This window comes from Centroberyx gerrardi, chromosome 2 (assembly GCF_048128805.1).
Source record: "Centroberyx gerrardi isolate f3 chromosome 2, fCenGer3.hap1.cur.20231027, whole genome shotgun sequence".
In the NCBI taxonomy this organism is placed as follows: Eukaryota; Metazoa; Chordata; class Actinopteri; order Beryciformes; family Berycidae; genus Centroberyx; species Centroberyx gerrardi.
In genome coordinates this window covers 36,836,264-36,853,419 of record NC_135998.1, presented here as the reverse complement: position 1 = coordinate 36,853,419, position 17,156 = coordinate 36,836,264, and the positions used below count along the sequence as shown (strand labels likewise).

The 17,156-nt window shown below is 42.0% G+C and overlaps 1 protein-coding gene across 1 annotated transcript in view; it reads left to right on the top strand.

Annotated features, from left to right (window-relative positions):
• dcc (DCC netrin 1 receptor) overlaps window positions 1-17,156 on the top strand; it is a 172,021-nt gene that overhangs the window by 4,379 nt on the left and 150,486 nt on the right. The window contains 2 exon segments of the mRNA XM_078286289.1: window positions 3,717-3,867; window positions 4,043-4,179. Coding sequence (XP_078142415.1) covers window positions 3,717-3,867; window positions 4,043-4,179 — 288 coding nt within the window.

The window sequence follows — 17,156 nt, the reverse complement described above, 5'->3', positions numbered from 1 at the left end:
TCATCATCAGCTTCAGCCTGTTAAATATCAGTTTCAAAAGCCTGTTGAACTCAGTCGACCTCTAACACAAACTCAAAACTCTGGTGCATCAACAAAACTTCTACTGGATCTACTGCTGCTTCACTGAGTTTTACTTTTCTTCCAGCGATCACTTTATCAGAGAATCTTTTTCCAGGCGCTGGACGTCTCGTTTTCATCTGTAATGAAACGCTTCATATTCATTATAGAATGTGATTTAATCATTTGTCTGTGCAGAGCGACTTCCTGTCGGCTCCGAGTTTCTTCTTCTTCTTCTTCTTCTTCTTCTTCTTCTTCTTTGAGTCTTGAAGCTTCCTGCGTCAGAAAGCTGTTACAAACACACACACACACACACACACACACACACATCACACACACACACACTGCACTTTCTAATGAATCCATACGTCGTCCGGTTCATCACTCAGACTGCGAGACCCAAGGTTACACCAGACATTTATGATGCTTTCTACTTAAACACCACTTTCATTCGGGGCGGAGCTCCCGCCCGGCTCCCAGCAGCCTCCTGGGGGGCGGAGCTCCCGCCCGGCTCCCAGCAGCCTCCTGGGGGGCGGAGCTCCCGCCCGGCTCCCAGCAGCCTCCTGGGCCGGGCGCCGACCTCCAGCAGGACCATCATGCACTTTGCATTTCAGAAGCCGCTCCTCTGCTCTTCCTCACATCTCTCTCTCTCCCACACGCTACTGAAGCTACTTAGCTCTGTTCAGCGGGTTAATCCTGTCCCGCCGCACGCCGTCCCGCTGAGGACGCTGAGACTCTGAGGGACACAACCGTGAACACACACACACACACACACACACACACACACACACACACACACTCACACACAGTCACACTCACACACCTCAACCACAGATTGTGGATAGATGATGAAAATATAATAATCCACTATACCTGCAGCTATTTGTTTTTGCATGATTGTTAAATCCCCCACACACACCAACACATCTTCAATCTACATCCAATACAATTCATAGATAATCCTCTTTCTGTCTACACCTTTAATGTATGAAAATGTTTTCATTTATTGAAGTGTATAGTATGGCTGCTCAGAGATGCTCAGGTCTCTGCACCACAACCCACTTCTGATCAAATATAAATCAATACATTTTCTCCACCAGAGGTTTTGGCCTCAGCAGCTAATTTCACTTCTTCTAATGTGTGTCCTTACGGAGATTTTCAAAATATCTGTCATTAACAGATAGAACACAGGGTTGTTTTCCTAGTGATTGACAGGTCGATTACGGGCCAGACTCCGCCCCCTCCACATTGGCTCCGCCCTCAGCCTCTCTTTAGCTGCTCCAAAACATGTCAACAATCTGCAGCTTCAAAACCTTCAGAAGATGATGGAGGAAGAAACTCTGCTGCGTCTGTTCAGTCTGTGGTTTGGTAGATCTATCTATCTATCTATCTATCTATCTATCTATCTATCTATCTATCCATCTCTCTATCTATCTATCAGCCTGACCAGAGTGGCTATGAGGCTGGCAGGAGGCAGACTCGTGAAACTTCGTCCAGGTATAACAAAAGGTGTTTTATTTACAAAAAGTGGCACCATGCTACACGTGCAACCAAAAATATGTACAAAAACAAATAAACAGTTAACTTGGCTTAACTGAACAAAACTCAACCCATAATAACTCAACTTATATTAACTTAACATCACGTGCACACAGCTACACACTGACGTCCAACCCCCGTAACAGCCAAAAGGAAGCTGCTTAAATAGACCCTTCCATCAGCAGGAGTCAGTCTGGCTGAACCTTCCTGCAGGTAAATCCCGTGTCTCACCTGAACACAGGTAAGTGATAAAGTTATTTATTCTTACTAACCTCCAAGTAGAAACACTTCCACATAGCTTACCATATAACATACATTTGCAACCATACATAAACAGATCACAATCGACATAAATAACTTACTTAACATAATTTACCTCCCCCCCCCCCCCCATACTTGGTCTCACCCAGTGACATCACTGATGATGTCACCCAGTGTATAAATACAGGAAGTGGTTGGGGGCCTTCTCCTTTTGTCTCTGGACCACATGGTGGGTATGGTAAGTAACAAAGAAAGGAAATTATTAACTCATGGAACGCAGAACTGAACCAATAAACAATAACTAAACTTAACAATACTTGTCCGTGTTTTACTTTAACCAGAAATGTTGATGGTATGTGAACTGAACCCAAACATAATGCTGAACACAAACAAACCCGGGATAGTATGTGTCTACAAGTTACAGATCAATGATGGAGCTATGGCTAAAAAACAATTAACAAGCATGGTTAAATTAGTAAGCAGTATGGCACTGATGGTGAAAATGGGGACAAATGGCGTGTTCTCACCCACTTTGTCACAATGTCCATCTCTCTATCTGTCTATCTATCTCTCTATCTCTCTGTCTATCTATCTCTCTATCTGTCTATCTATCTATCTGTGTGTGTGTGTGTGTGTGTGTAAAACTCAGTGCCAAGGGGCTTGTCGATGTAACTTCCTGTCTTTGCAGGAAACGTCTGGTTCTTTGAGAGGCTTCCAGCCCCCGGGCCTGTCCTGCAGGCTGCAGAGAGTGTGTGTGTGAGTGTGTGTGTGAGAGTGTGTGTGTTGGTGTTGCAGAGGTAGACAGATGGCTTCAGGCTCAGTGCACGTTAAGTGAGGAGCGACTGGATTAGAGTCGGGGAAATTCTCCTGATGCACAAAACATGAGAGGCTCGACCGATATCAGAGTTTAAACATCAGTACTTTGGGATTGAAGCTGCTGATCAGCGAATATTCAATATCTTATATCGTGATAATTTTTACTGCCAAAATATTCAAGGTATTTCCATAAGAACTTTGTTCCATTTAGAGCATCATGGGACACTAACACTCACAATTGAAACGCAAGTAAAACCACATGAATTTCACATGTGGAAAATCCCATGTGAAACACATGACATCACATTTCACACGCCTCTGGAACATTTTCAGGTGCTCCACATGTTATAATGTGATAGCATGATTACATGTGATAACATGACCAGGACACTAAAACTCTCCACTGAAACCCGACTAATGAATAATCAGGTGAACTGAGCTGACTCTTCTCAAGCTACAACTCAGAGTGTTTTGGAGTAGAGACTAGGGCTAAAGACAAGACAGTTTACTGTGTCACAGTAACCAAATCCACCTTATCACACTATTCACTTTTACTGAGAACGTTACTGAATGGATCTACAGCCACACCACAACAAGCTGACTCAGCTGCTCTCTGCTTCTAGCTGCTTCATACAGATTTACACTTTATTAACTAACACACAGTTCTACAGATTTACACTTTATTAACTAACACACAGTTCTACAGATTTACACTTTATTAACTAACACACAGTTCTACAGATTTACACTTTATTAACTAACACACAGTTCTACAGATTTACACTTTATTAACTAACACACAGTTCTACAGATTTACACTTTATTAACTAACACACAGTTCTACATGTTCCTCCATCATGGAGACACAGCTGGTGAAACTATAAAGTCTCTATCAGTGAAAAACAGTCTGATGGTCCTCCATGTTGTCTGATGGTCCTCCATGTTGTCTGATGGTCCTCCATGTTGTCTGATGGTCCTCCATGTTGTCTGATGGTCCTCCATGTTGTCTGATGGTCCTCCATGTGGTCTCTCTGTCCCTCCAGAGCCCGGAGTGTCCAGGAGCCTCCAGTTCCTCCAGCGTCCGACCAGAATCACGGCTCTGCTGGGAACCGACGCTGTTCTGGAATGTTCCGCCTCAGGATATCCAACACCCTCCTTCCAGTGGAGGAGAGGAGAGGAGCTGATACAGAGCAGGTCTGTCTGTCTGCCTGTCTGTGATTATCAAGCTGACTGTCTGTCTCTCTGTCAGTTTTTCTCTAATTCCCCATTTCTCTCTCTCTCTCTCTCTCTCTCTCTCTCTCTCTCTCTCTCTCTGTCTCTCTCTCTCTCTCTCTCTCTCTCTCTCTCTCTCTCTCTCTCTCTCTCTCAGGTCTAAGAAGTACTCGTTGCTGGCTGGTAGTAACTTGTTGATCAGCAGTGTGACGGACGACGACTCGGGCAGCTACAGCTGCACCGCCTCCAACAGGAACCACAACATCACCGCCTCCTGTGAGCTGTCCGTCCTGGGTGAGCACACACACACACACACACACACACACGCACACACACACACACACACACACACACACACACACACACACGTCAAGATGAGGAGAGATAAGTGCACATGAAATACATATACATATTTACACACATGAACATAGATGCATGCACACACACATACTGTAGGTACACACACATGTACAATGACAGGCATGCAGGACACACACACATGCACATACAATGAAACACACACACACACACACACACGTATAGACAGTGTAGCTTTCTGATCTAAAAGAGACAGACACACCTGGGAAATGTGCTTCAGTCTGGAGGAAATATCACACACACACACACACACACACACACACGCACAAGAATATACGTGGGTGTGTGTAGATATCATCTCTCCCCTTTACTCTCTCTTTATCACACACACACACACACACACACACACACACTCCCCTGCCTACCTCTTCTCGGTGCTCACCGGTCTGTGGAAAATGAAATGGTCTCACTTCACAAAGCTCCCGAGGGAAGGGAAAATAGAATAAAAAAAAAAAACTTGACAGGAAACTCTTAACAACCTGACATCTAAAAAAATAAAAAACAACCTTCCAGATCTCCGCTGACACAAAACCTCCTCTCTCCACAACCTGCACAGACACAACAGACAGCAGCACAGACGGTCAGTTTCAGCAGGGAGAAAATATGAAATATAAAATATAAAATACAAAAGGTCGGTTTCAGTTTAAGTTAAACGTGTGTTTTTTTTCTTCATCTGTATTTAGTTTGCATTTAGGTTGAAGCTGGCTGGGGTGCAGATGCACATTTACTTTTCTGGAGTCATTTCTGTACATATGTTCCCATTTTAAAATAGTAATCAGGTGAATAACTAATGATGCACATTTGTCTGTACAGATTAGCTCCATGTGTTATTTTTTATGAGGTGAATATCTAACAGTACACATCTACATACTCTGGATTTACTTCTGTACGTATTTAACCTCTGTCTTTAAAACTTTGATAAGGTGAATAGCTAGTGATGCACATGTATGTATACAGTGTTATTTGTCTATATATCAATATTAGCTCTATCTGTAAATTTGATCAGGTGAATAGCTAACAATACACATCTAGATGCTCTGGAACGATCTCTGTACATGTTACCTTCATCTGTAGATTTAATAAGAGTTGTGCACATGTGTGTATCCTACACATGTTACATCCATCTGTTCATTTTACAAAGTGACAGCTAGCGAGCACATCTGCATGTTCTGGAACTATTTTTGGAATAAATATCACCTCCGTCTGTAAATGTGGAAAGGTTAAAACCGTAGATATGTAAATGCTCTTGACACATTTGTACATGTGATTCCTGCATCTTTAATATTGTCGTAAGGTGAATAGCTAATGATGCACATCTATATATATGATCTAACCTATATATTATCTGTGTCTCTACAGAAATATTACCTCAATCTGTAAATTTGATAATGTGAATACTTTACAAGGCCCGTCTGCACGATCTGGACACTCTGATGTTACCTTCATCTGTAATAATGTGAAGAGCTGACAAAGCACATTTGCATGTCTAAACACATTCTGTATATATTTTATCACCATCTGAAGATTTGATTAGGTGAATAACTTACAATGCACATTTATATGTCTGAATATATTTTAGCTTTTCATAAGTGATTTGGACAATGTGACAAGGTAATGATGCACATTTTCTCATCTAAACACATTCTGGACAGATCTTACCTCCATCTGTACATTTGATGACAGCTGACAACGCTCATTTACATGTCTGGACACATTCCTCCATTTGTAAACAATAATGTGATTAGATAGTGATGCGCATTTCCATCTGTAAATCTAATGTGGAGAGCCAGTGATGCACATTTTACACACCCTTATACTTTACTAATACTAATTTAGGCTTTATTTCATCTGTAGTGCCTGGCCAGATGTTAGGTTTGGCAGCCTGAAATTAAAAGCAAAATTTAAAAACATTAACAAGCATGCATATACATGTCAAAGCATTAGATTAGATTAGATTAGATTCGTTAATGACCACACAGCCAGGCTGGTGGAATTTGTTTTCAATACATTAAGCAAGGTTCCAACATAAAAACATAAAAACATCAGTACAACATACAATCAGTACAATATACAGTACAGGACCCACATATATTGTACAACGTTTCACGGCCATAGTAATAGATAACATGGTGTGCTGGGTGAGTGGGGTCAGAAATTATTATTCTTGCCCTTTTCACTGTCCGTTTGCGATGAAGTGATTTGATTGATGGGAGGGGGATGCCGATGATTTTGGATGATTTGTTGACAATGCGCTGTAATTTATTCCGGGAGTGAGAGTGTCCAAACTGCTGTAGACTGTTATGGATGAAGTGAGGATGCTTGATAGAAACGGCTGAAGAGAAACGGAGCAGGAGATGTTTCCTCACTCTGAATTTCTTGAGCTGACGGAGAAAGAATAGTCTTTGCTGGGCTTTTTTTGAAGATGTGGTCTGTGTTGGTCTTCCATTTAAGGTTAGTGCTTATGTGAGTGCCAAGAAATTTGAATGATGATGGATATGGGTTCTCCAGAGATGAGTACAGGGGTTTTGGAGTGTGACTTGCGTCTGAAGTCGATAATGAGTTCTTGAGTTTTTGATGATTTTGTGATTACTGGGGAATCTATTCTACAATCGGGATTAGTTAACCTAAAATAAAATAAATGATATGTAAGGAACAGGACATTTAAGCAGATGTAAGTAGAGCTGTAAGCATGCAGAATGTCTACTGAGAGACACAAAACACAGACAGACAGACAGACAGAGAGACAGAGAGACAGAGAGACAGACAGGCAGACAGAGAGACAGACAGACAGACAGACAGACAGACAGACAGACAGACATAATGGGATTGTATATTTGAATAGGATATAAAGTCCTGTAATGAGCTTTGGGTTTTGCAGCAAACAAACGCAGAAGTTTCTAAAAGAGGAAAAAAAGTGTTTTTCCCAAACTGTGGAGAGTTGAGATGGAACAGCTGCTGTCTGGACGACTCTCTGGAGGAAATCTGCAAATTAACCTTCCGATATTTTCTGTTTATTTCCCAGCTGGGCCTCTCTCTCTCTCTCTCTCTCTCTAACTTCTGACTAACTTCACATGCACACACACACTATAAAAAAAAAAAATAGATTAATTAAATGTAATGTAATATGTAGAATAATAGTAATGAGGGAAATAGTCAATATGTAATGTAATAATAATGCTACTACTACACTACGACCCAACATAAAACATAAAACAAACATAAGACATAAGATATAAATCATAGTGTGCATCAGATCTGTCAGCGTTCGGCAGCTTCGGTGTGTGAAGACATTTTAAATTCCTGATCTGACATCCTGTGTTTGATCTCTGCTGTTTGATATCTGCGGCTTGATTTATTCTGTCTGATCAGCTTTGAAGCGTCCAGTCTTTAACCCGACTGCTGTCTGGACAGCTGGGTCAGGTGAAACGTTTCAAACAATATGATAATCCAGACTGTTTGTTGCCTCGGGCCTCAGTGAACCGCTGCAAGATGGAAGAGATCTGTAGATCAGGATGTTGATGACTCAGCAGAGAGGCCACGCCCACAAAGAGCAGCACGACTCTGAAACTATTCACTTTCTATGAGCAAAACAATAAATCAACATTTTGTGGGTTATTTTTTTCTTGTGGTTGTTTTTTCTGTGTTCTAATCATTGATGTGAAATGTATTAGGTGTGAATAATTAGTCGTTACCTTTTCACATCTGTCAAACAACATCAGGATCATTAAAATGTTCTTTCTTGAAGTCTCAAAATGCAACGCGACTCTCTCGAACAGAAGTTTTCTAGCTTGTTAGCATTTTGTGACTTCCAGATGATCAGATTATTATGATCATGCAGCTGTTTCACAGCTGTGAGAAGGTTTTGGGCGATTAACACCAAATACATTTCACATCAGTTATTAGAACACAGAAAATTCAACCACAGAGAATGATGATTTACTGTTTTGCTCATAGAAACTGAATAGAGTTTCACACATTCTTATCTAGTGAAAAATTATATATTCAGTGTGGGAAAAAATCTGGATTATTAATGGAAGTTCCTATGTGTAAAATCAAGAAGATCCAGTGTGTAAAAATGTCTCTTTAGTCAACCAAGGACTTGGTTGCGCAGTGTCTTTTTAAAAGTTCTGTCATTTAAATAAAACACTTGAATAAAACTGTAGATCCATTTACCTGAATGTCATAATTCAATATGTGTAAAATCCAGAGGATTCAGTGTGTAAAAATGTTTTCACGGACTTCAGTTCCCTGCTACAGCCTTTAAAGAGTAATGTCATTTAAATAAAACTGTAGATTAATTTACTTCATCATTCAACATGTGGAAGTCAAGAGGATTTCTGATTTTAGACCCCAGACACTGCAGTCTGTCTTATAGAACATATTTTAATTTTATTTTCTGTTTTCCTCTGATTTCTTTCAGTTGCATCACTTCCTCTTCCTCTCTCTTCCTCCTGTCATTTTTATTTATCTCTATTCTGTTCCTATTCATCATCTTCCTCCTCCTCTTCTTTTTCTCCTCCTCCGCTTCTCTCTCCTCCTCCCCTCTCTATCTGTCCTCCTCCTATCTCCCTCGTTCTCCTCTCTGCTCCTCCTTCTCCCCTTTCTTCTCTCTCTTTTCCTTCTTCTCTCCTCATCTTCTTCCTCTTCCTTCTCTTCTTCTTCCTCCTCTCTCATCCTCTTTCGTTCATCCTCTTTTTCTTTCTTGTATTTCTGTGTAAGCTCAGTATCTGTGATGAAGACACGCAGGCGGATGTTAATTGTATTCTCAGGTGCTGCTGTCGTCACTCTGCTGTAACAGGTTGTAATATTAAACATCAGAGCTGAAGCTCTTATCAGCTCCGCCTCCAGCTATCTCCAAATATACTCTGTCTATTTATTTATCCCACGCTCTTTATCTGTCTGCCTTCTATCTTTCTCTCTGCCTCAATTTACATCTGTAAATTGAATATATTCGATAAGGTGGATAGTTTATTTACCGCGTACATCTAGACACTTTCTCTACATATTTATGGCCTTTTGTAGAGCTATTAATGTGAATATGATGCACATTTCACACACACACACACACACACACACACACACACACACACATAGTGCACCGCATAGATCAATGACCTTAACGTTTGTAGGACAAGCTGATTTGTGGACTGTCTGATTTGTTAAAAGTAGACTCAGGCTGGTTTCTATTCATTGCCGACCTCTAGTCTGTTGATCCATATTCTGTTCTCTAGTCCAGTGAACTGGAGCTTCATCTGTTCTCTAGTCCAGTGAACTGGAGCTTCATCTGTTCTCTAGTCCAGTGAACTGGAGCTTCATCCGGTCTAGAGAAACGCTGCAGAAACCTGAACAGCTCAGCGATGAGCTCCACCTGAGCGCTGAGTTTTACCGGTTGTCAGATTTGTCACTCAGATGAAGGAAGGCAGGGAGTATATGATACAATATGATATGATACAATATGATATGATACGATATGATATGATATGATATGATACAATACAATATGATACAATATGATATGATGCAATACAATATGATACAATATGATATGATACAATATGATATGATACAATATGATATGATACGATAAGATACAATATGATATGATACAATACGATATGATACAATATGATATGATACAATATGATTTGATACAATACAATATGACACACTATGATACGATACAATGCACTACAATGTGATACAACATGATATGAGATCACCTTCGGGCACTTCCATGTCAGGCCGCAGTTGAAGTGCAACTGTAAACATGTAAGCATGTAAACATGTAAGCATGTAAACATGTAAACATGGTGTGGAGAGCAGCTTGGTGTTGTTTTGAAGCTCAGCAGCTTCATGGCTCTTCATCACACACGATGTGTCGGCTGTTTCACCAGCAGCTTGCAGAAGAAGCCTGAAGAAGAATCACAATAATCTTAAGAAATTATTTTGATATCAGTACATAATGATATTTCACAACATGCATGATGCAACATGTTGAACAGATTGATGTTCATCACGTTGAATGATAAAACTCTAATTTTCAAATAATATTCCATAATTTATCTCAGATATCAGAAATACTTTATTGATCCCCGAGGGGAAATTGGGTTTTGTTGCAGTTGCTCACAGAAATATATATAGGCATAGAGAAATTATAAGAAAAATAGAAATAAGAAAATAAATATAAATTTATGTAGAATGTGCATTATACTACAATAAAATAAAACTATGTAAAGTATGTGCATTATACTACAATATATAACAACAATAATATAGAAATAAGAAAAATAAGAATTTGTGGGTGGGTGTGGGGGAGTAGCAGGAAATCCCTGACCTGGGCCTTTCACTCCTGCTTTTTTCCTTCCCCTTTGTTTTAAATTATTGCACAAAATTATTACCGGAATCAGTATTGCATTATAATATCGTGTACGATTTAATTAGTATTTGCTTCATATCATTAATTGAGACAACAGGATTGTGCATCATGACAACTCAGTATCAACATTTCATCATAGTACGATTCTATTGAACGAGTCTATTGAATTATTGCCCAGCACTAATTCCTTGTAATATACTGCAGGATTGTTTTACTGAAGTAAAAATGATTAAGAATCTCTTTCTCCCAGAGAGGCCGGCCAAGACGGCAGCAGAGGATTTCTGTCCATCTGCCTCATGTTAAAACACGGTTCTGTTTTCAGGAGATCTCTCTAACTGAGTCTCTTTAACTGCAGGTTCAACTCACTGACTGTCCTGTCTGCTTCCTACAGTCTCTTTAATGGAAGGGCTCCCTGCAGGCGGAACTGATATTAGCTGACGGTTCCTGGGAGGAAAATGAAAAGCATTAGCTGGTCAGTGATTTGGAAACGATAGAGTCCCATAGACTGAGAGCGACAGCAGGATATCTGCCTCTCATAGATAATTATACAGAGTGGACTCAGTGGACTAGAGACAGAGAGGGAGAGAGAGAGAGAGAGAGAGAGAGGATAAGGGGAGAGAGAGACAGAGAAGAGAGGGAGGATAGAAGGAGAGAGAGAAGAAGAGCGAGAAGGAGAGAGAGAGACAGAGAGAGAGAGAGAGAGAGAGATTTCCCATACTCCCAAATGTCCCCAGCTCTTCCAGGGATCGGAGCAGCCTCTAACCTGTAGCTGCAGTCTGGTGGATTTGGACCAGGTCTTTGTTTTGTTTCATGTTTTATTTGGACAAAAGTACATGTTCAACACTGCTCATTAATATAAAGTTTTAACTGGTTTTGCCCTCTGAGATGTTTCTATTTTTATATTTAATGAATCCAAAAGTGCAGTGAGATCCAGCACAAGATGTTTAGCAGCGTTTATGAGCCTGAAGTGTTCTGCTGTTAAATGCGTCTGTTCCTGCCCTCTGAAACTTTGATATTTTTCGATAATGAATCAAAAAGCGCGCCGAGATCATGCAGAGGACGTGTTCGACACCGCTTATTAGTGTGAGCTCCGCAGTATTAAATGCCGCTGTGCACGCCCTCCACAAAGCTTCTTTATTAAAGTGCATTTTGATCACGCAGAAGAAATGTTTACTACCACTTATTAGTTTGAAATATTCTTATAATAGCTGCAACTGTCTTCGGCCTCCAGAAGCTGTCTCCGTCGGCCGGTTACATTTAACTAATACACTCAAAATATGTTCTGCTAATACGCCCCATTACACTTTGTTTCTCCAAATGGAAGCAGTTAGCAGCTGATGAATATTCACAACGATGTCTGCATGCATAGTGATGTATGGAGATCTGTGTGTGTGTGTGTGTGTGGGGGGTGTGTGTGTCTACATACTTGCATGCATCTGTGTATGCATGTAGACGTGTGTGTGTCTGTGTGAGTTTGGGGTGTGTATATGCACAAATATATGCTTATTTATGTACAAGTGTGTATTAATATATGTGTGTTTCTGTGTGTGTGTGTGTGTGTGTGTGTGTGTGTGTGTGTGTGTTCCCTGCTTCCACAGGGCAGTGACCATGATTAGATGATTAGGGTAACGAATGTGTGTTGTTTCCCATAATAATGACGGCAGCCTGGCTCATTAGCTGGTCTTTTTAGCAGCCTAATGAACGCCTGAGAAACAGTCCGGGCTTCACAGCTATCAGTCCTGTTCCCTGTGCTGCTGGTCTGTGATGTCAGAGCTGTAGACAGGCAGGCCGGTCCAGGGGCTACAGAGACGTCCTGTAACCCAAGAGTCACAGGTTTGATCCCTGCTGTAGCTAATTTACCATCCATGATACACCATGATAAACTGACAACTCTAATATCACAAGTTACAGTGGTTTTATATTAATGATACAGTGGTTTTATATTAATGTTACAGTGGTTTTATATTGATGCTACAGTGTTCTTATATTAATGTTACAGTGGTTTTATATTAATGTTACAGTGGTTTTATATTAATGTTACAGTGGTTTTATATTAATGTTACAGTGGTTTTATGTTAATGTTACAGTGGTTTTATATTAATGTTACAGTGGTTTTATGTTAATGTTACAGTGGTTTTATGTTAATGTTACAGTGGTTTTATATTAATGTTACAGTGGTTTTATGTTAATGTTACTGTGGTTTTATGTTAATGATACAGTGGTTTTATATTGATGCTACAGTGGTTTTATATTGATGCTACAGTGGTGTTACAATGGTGTTACTGTAGTAGTACTGTCGTGTTACAATGGCATTACAGTGGTGCTACACTGGTGTTACAGTAGAGTTATAATGGTGTTAAAGTCGAATTACAGTGGTGTTATAATGTTATAGTTGTGTTACAGTGGAGTGACAGTGGAGTGACAGTGGAGTGACAGGAGAGTTACAGTGGTGTGACAGTAGAGTGACAGTGGAGTGACAGTGGAGTGACAGTAGAGTGACAGTGGAGTGACAGTAGAGTGACAGGAGAGTTACAGGAGAGTTACAGTGGAGTGACAGTGGAGTGACAGGAGAGTTACAGTAGAGTGACAGTGGAGTGGCAGTGGAGTGGCAGTGGAGTGACAGTGGAGTGGCAGTGGAGTGACAGGAGAGTGACAGTGGAGTGACAGGAGAGTTACAGTGGAGTGACAGTGGAGTGACAGTGGAGTGACAGTGCAGTGACAGTGGAGTGACAGTGGAGTGACAGTGGAGTGGCAGTGGAGTGACAGTAGAGTGACAGTGGAGTGACAGTAGAGTGACAGTGGAGTGACAGTGGAGTGACAGTGGAGTGACAGGAGAGTTACAGTGGAGTGACAGGAGAGTGACAGTGGAGTGGCAGTGGAGTGACAGGAGAGTTACAGTGGAGTGACAGGAGAGTGACAGTGGAGTGGCAGTGGAGTGACAGTAGAGTGACAGTAGAGTGACAGTGGAGTGACAGTAGAGTGACAGTGGAGTGACAGTGGAGTGACAGGAGAGTTACAGTGGAGTGACAGGAGAGTGACAGTGGAGTGATAGGAGAGTGACAGTGGAGTGACAGTGGAGTGACAGTGGAGTGACAGTGGAGTGACAGGAGAGTGACAGTGGAGTGACAGGAGAGTGACAGTGGAGTGACAGTAGAGTGACAGTGGAGTGACAGTAGAGTGACAGGAGAGTTACAGTGGAGTGACAGGAGAGTGACAGTGGAGTGACAGGAGAGTTACAGTGGAGTGACAGGAGAGTGACAGTGGAGTGACAGTGGAGTGGCAGTGGAGTGACAGTAGAGTGACAGTAGAGTGACAGTGGAGTGACAGTAGAGTGACAGTGGAGTGACAGGAGAGTTACAGTGGAGTGACAGGAGAGTGACAGGAGAGTTACAGTGGAGTGACAGTGGAGTGACAGTGGAGTGACAGTGGAGTTACAGTGGAGTGACAGTGGAGTGGCAGTGGAGTGACAGTAGAGTGACAGTGGAGTGACAGTGGAGTGACAGTAGAGTGACAGTGGAGTGACAGTGGAGTGACAGTGGAGTGACAGTGGAGTGACAGGAGAGTTACAGTGGAGTGACAGGAGAGTGACAGTGGAGTGGCAGTGGAGTGACAGGAGAGTTACAGTGGAGTGACAGGAGAGTGACAGTGGAGTGGCAGTGGAGTGACAGTAGAGTGACAGTAGAGTGACAGTAGAGTGACAGTGGAGTGACAGTGGAGTGACAGGAGAGTTACAGTGGAGTGACAGGAGAGTGACAGTGGAGTGACAGTGGAGTGATAGGAGAGTGACAGTAGAGTGACAGTGGAGTGACAGTGGAGTGACAGTGGAGTGACAGTGGAGTGACAGGAGAGTGGCAGTGGAGTGGCAGTGGAGTGACAGTAGAGTGACAGTAGAGTGACAGTGGAGTGACAGTAGAGTGACAGTGGAGTGACAGTGGAGTGACAGGAGAGTTACAGGAGAGTGACAGTGGAGTGACAGTGGAGTGATAGGAGAGTGACAGTAGAGTGACAGTGGAGTGACAGTGGAGTGACAGTGGAGTGACAGTGGAGTGACAGTGGAGTGACAGGAGAGTGACAGTGGAGTGACAGGAGAGTGACAGTGGAGTGACAGTAGAGTGACAGTGGAGTGACAGGAGAGTTACAGTGGAGTGACAGGAGAGTGACAGTGGAGTGACAGTGGAGTGGCAGTGGAGTGACAGGAGAGTTACAGTGGAGTGACAGTGGAGTGGCAGTGGAGTGACAGTAGAGTGACAGTAGAGTGACAGTGGAGTGACAGTAGAGTGACAGTGGAGTGACAGGAGAGTTACAGTGGAGTGACAGGAGAGTGACAGGAGAGTGACAGTGGAGTGACAGGAGAGTGACAGTGGAGTGACAGTGGAGTGACAGTAGAGTGACAGGAGAGTGACAGGAGAGTGACAGTGGAGTGACAGGAGAGTGACAGTAGAGTGGCAGTAGAGTGACAGTAGAGTGGCAGTGGAGTGACAGTAGAGTGACAGTGACGTCATAGTGATGTCATAGTGGTGTAGTACAGTGGTGTGGTGAGTAAAGAGGAAGCATAAATGATCTGTAGTGTTTGTTGTTGTCAGTCACATGACCTGCTGGCTATAAAGAGACAGATAAATGACTGACATGTAAATGTTACAGTTGGTTGTGACATCACTATTGGTTGGAATGTTGGTGATCTAGGAATGTTAGTTTCTACTGTTGGACTCACTGTGAGTCTCTGTGGATGAGAGTCAGATAAATGACTGTTAATGTTAATATTCAAAACAATATATCACATAGCAGAAATACTGCCAATCCAGCTCAAACTGACTGAAGTCACAATGAGAGTGCACACGAAAATGACTAAACACCCTTGTATAAATGCACACACACACACACACACACACACACACACACACACACTCACACTCATTGTGGCAGAATACAGATTGGTTTAGGATAATTCTCTCTGGTTTGCTGTGATTGTCTCTCATCTCTTTGAAACCCTGAAATCCTTGTCTAGGACTATACACACGCACACACGCACACACACACACACATACACACACACACACACGCACGCACGCACGCACACACACACACACCCACAAAGTCATTCAACAGACAGTCACACAGAAAAACATACGGTTATGCACACACCTAATCACACAAAGACATCAGGCTAAACACTCTCTCCCTCACACACACACACACACACACACACACACACACACACACACACACACACACCACACAAACAGACGGGAGGTCCCCCCGCCCCCCCCAGTCAGACCGTGGGGTTCCTCTCCTGATTAATTACAGGCTCTGTGAATTACTGTCGGTGTTTTAGAAAACATTTAACAAGCTGCCAAACTCCCCGCCGAGCCGCCGGCCAGCCAGCCGTCCCTCATCCAATAAAGATTATACTGCAGCCCAGAAGAGATGAAAGCAAGTGGAATTAAAGTGGAGAGTTCCTGAAGAGAAGGAAGTCTTTAGTAAAATGCTCGATGAAGTGTGTGTGTGTGTGTGTGTTGGTCCAGCTCTGCATATTTCTCTCTATCTGCATTTTTATCTCTCCCTTTCCTGCCTTTCTGCTTCCTTCCTTCCTTCCTTCCTTCCTTTCTCTCCCTCTTCCTCTCTTTCCATCCGTCCTTCATTCCTCCCTTTCTATATTTACAACATTAACATGTTGGATGAAGTGAGAGAATGCTCATTCAAAGTGTAGCCGATATCTCGCTATGCATATTTCTCGCAATCTGTTTATTTTTGTTCCCCTTCCTTCCTTCCTTCCTTCCTTCCTTCCTTCCTTCCTTCCTTCCTTCCTTCCTTCCTTCATCACTTCACTTGGAGTCTGGAGAGAGTTGAAGGACTCTCGTTCTATGTGTATATCTCTAAATCTAAATACACATCTCTATCTACATGTATATCTATATGTGTAACTAAACGTTGTTTTTAATGAAGTTATATTTAATTAGATTAGAAGAAATTCAACTTTATTGATGCCTGTGGGCAGAACTGAGTCAAAATTGGACCCGTCTCCTGTTTGATGACGAGTGACGAATGACTGGCTTCTAACTCTGATGTTTTCTTTTGATTTTATATTTCAGCACATTTCTATCTCTATTTATCAGCAGTAACAGTACACAGTGGGGTCACAGATAAGATGCGTTATGAAGAAATTCATACTGCGTTCAACTCGATGTTCAGAACAGCTGGACCAGGTTTATTCTACGATGCAGTTATGTAGTCAAGTTATAATGCATTGTTGAACAGAGCTGTTAAACCCATTGACACTCATTCAAATTTACGGGATAGTTGTAATGTGTTTTAAATTACTGAAGGAATTGAAGGAGCGGTGAAACTTTTGTCCTGTGTTGCCTGACCAGACAGTTCATGTACTTTCCCAAGCAGCTGGATCCCATAATCCCTCTCAGACTGGACATGTAATCCCTGTCAGAAGGTCACATCAGCCCATTGAAGTGTTTTGACGTTTACTGAATAATTGTCCCACGCCTTTTACTGTTCATATTATTCA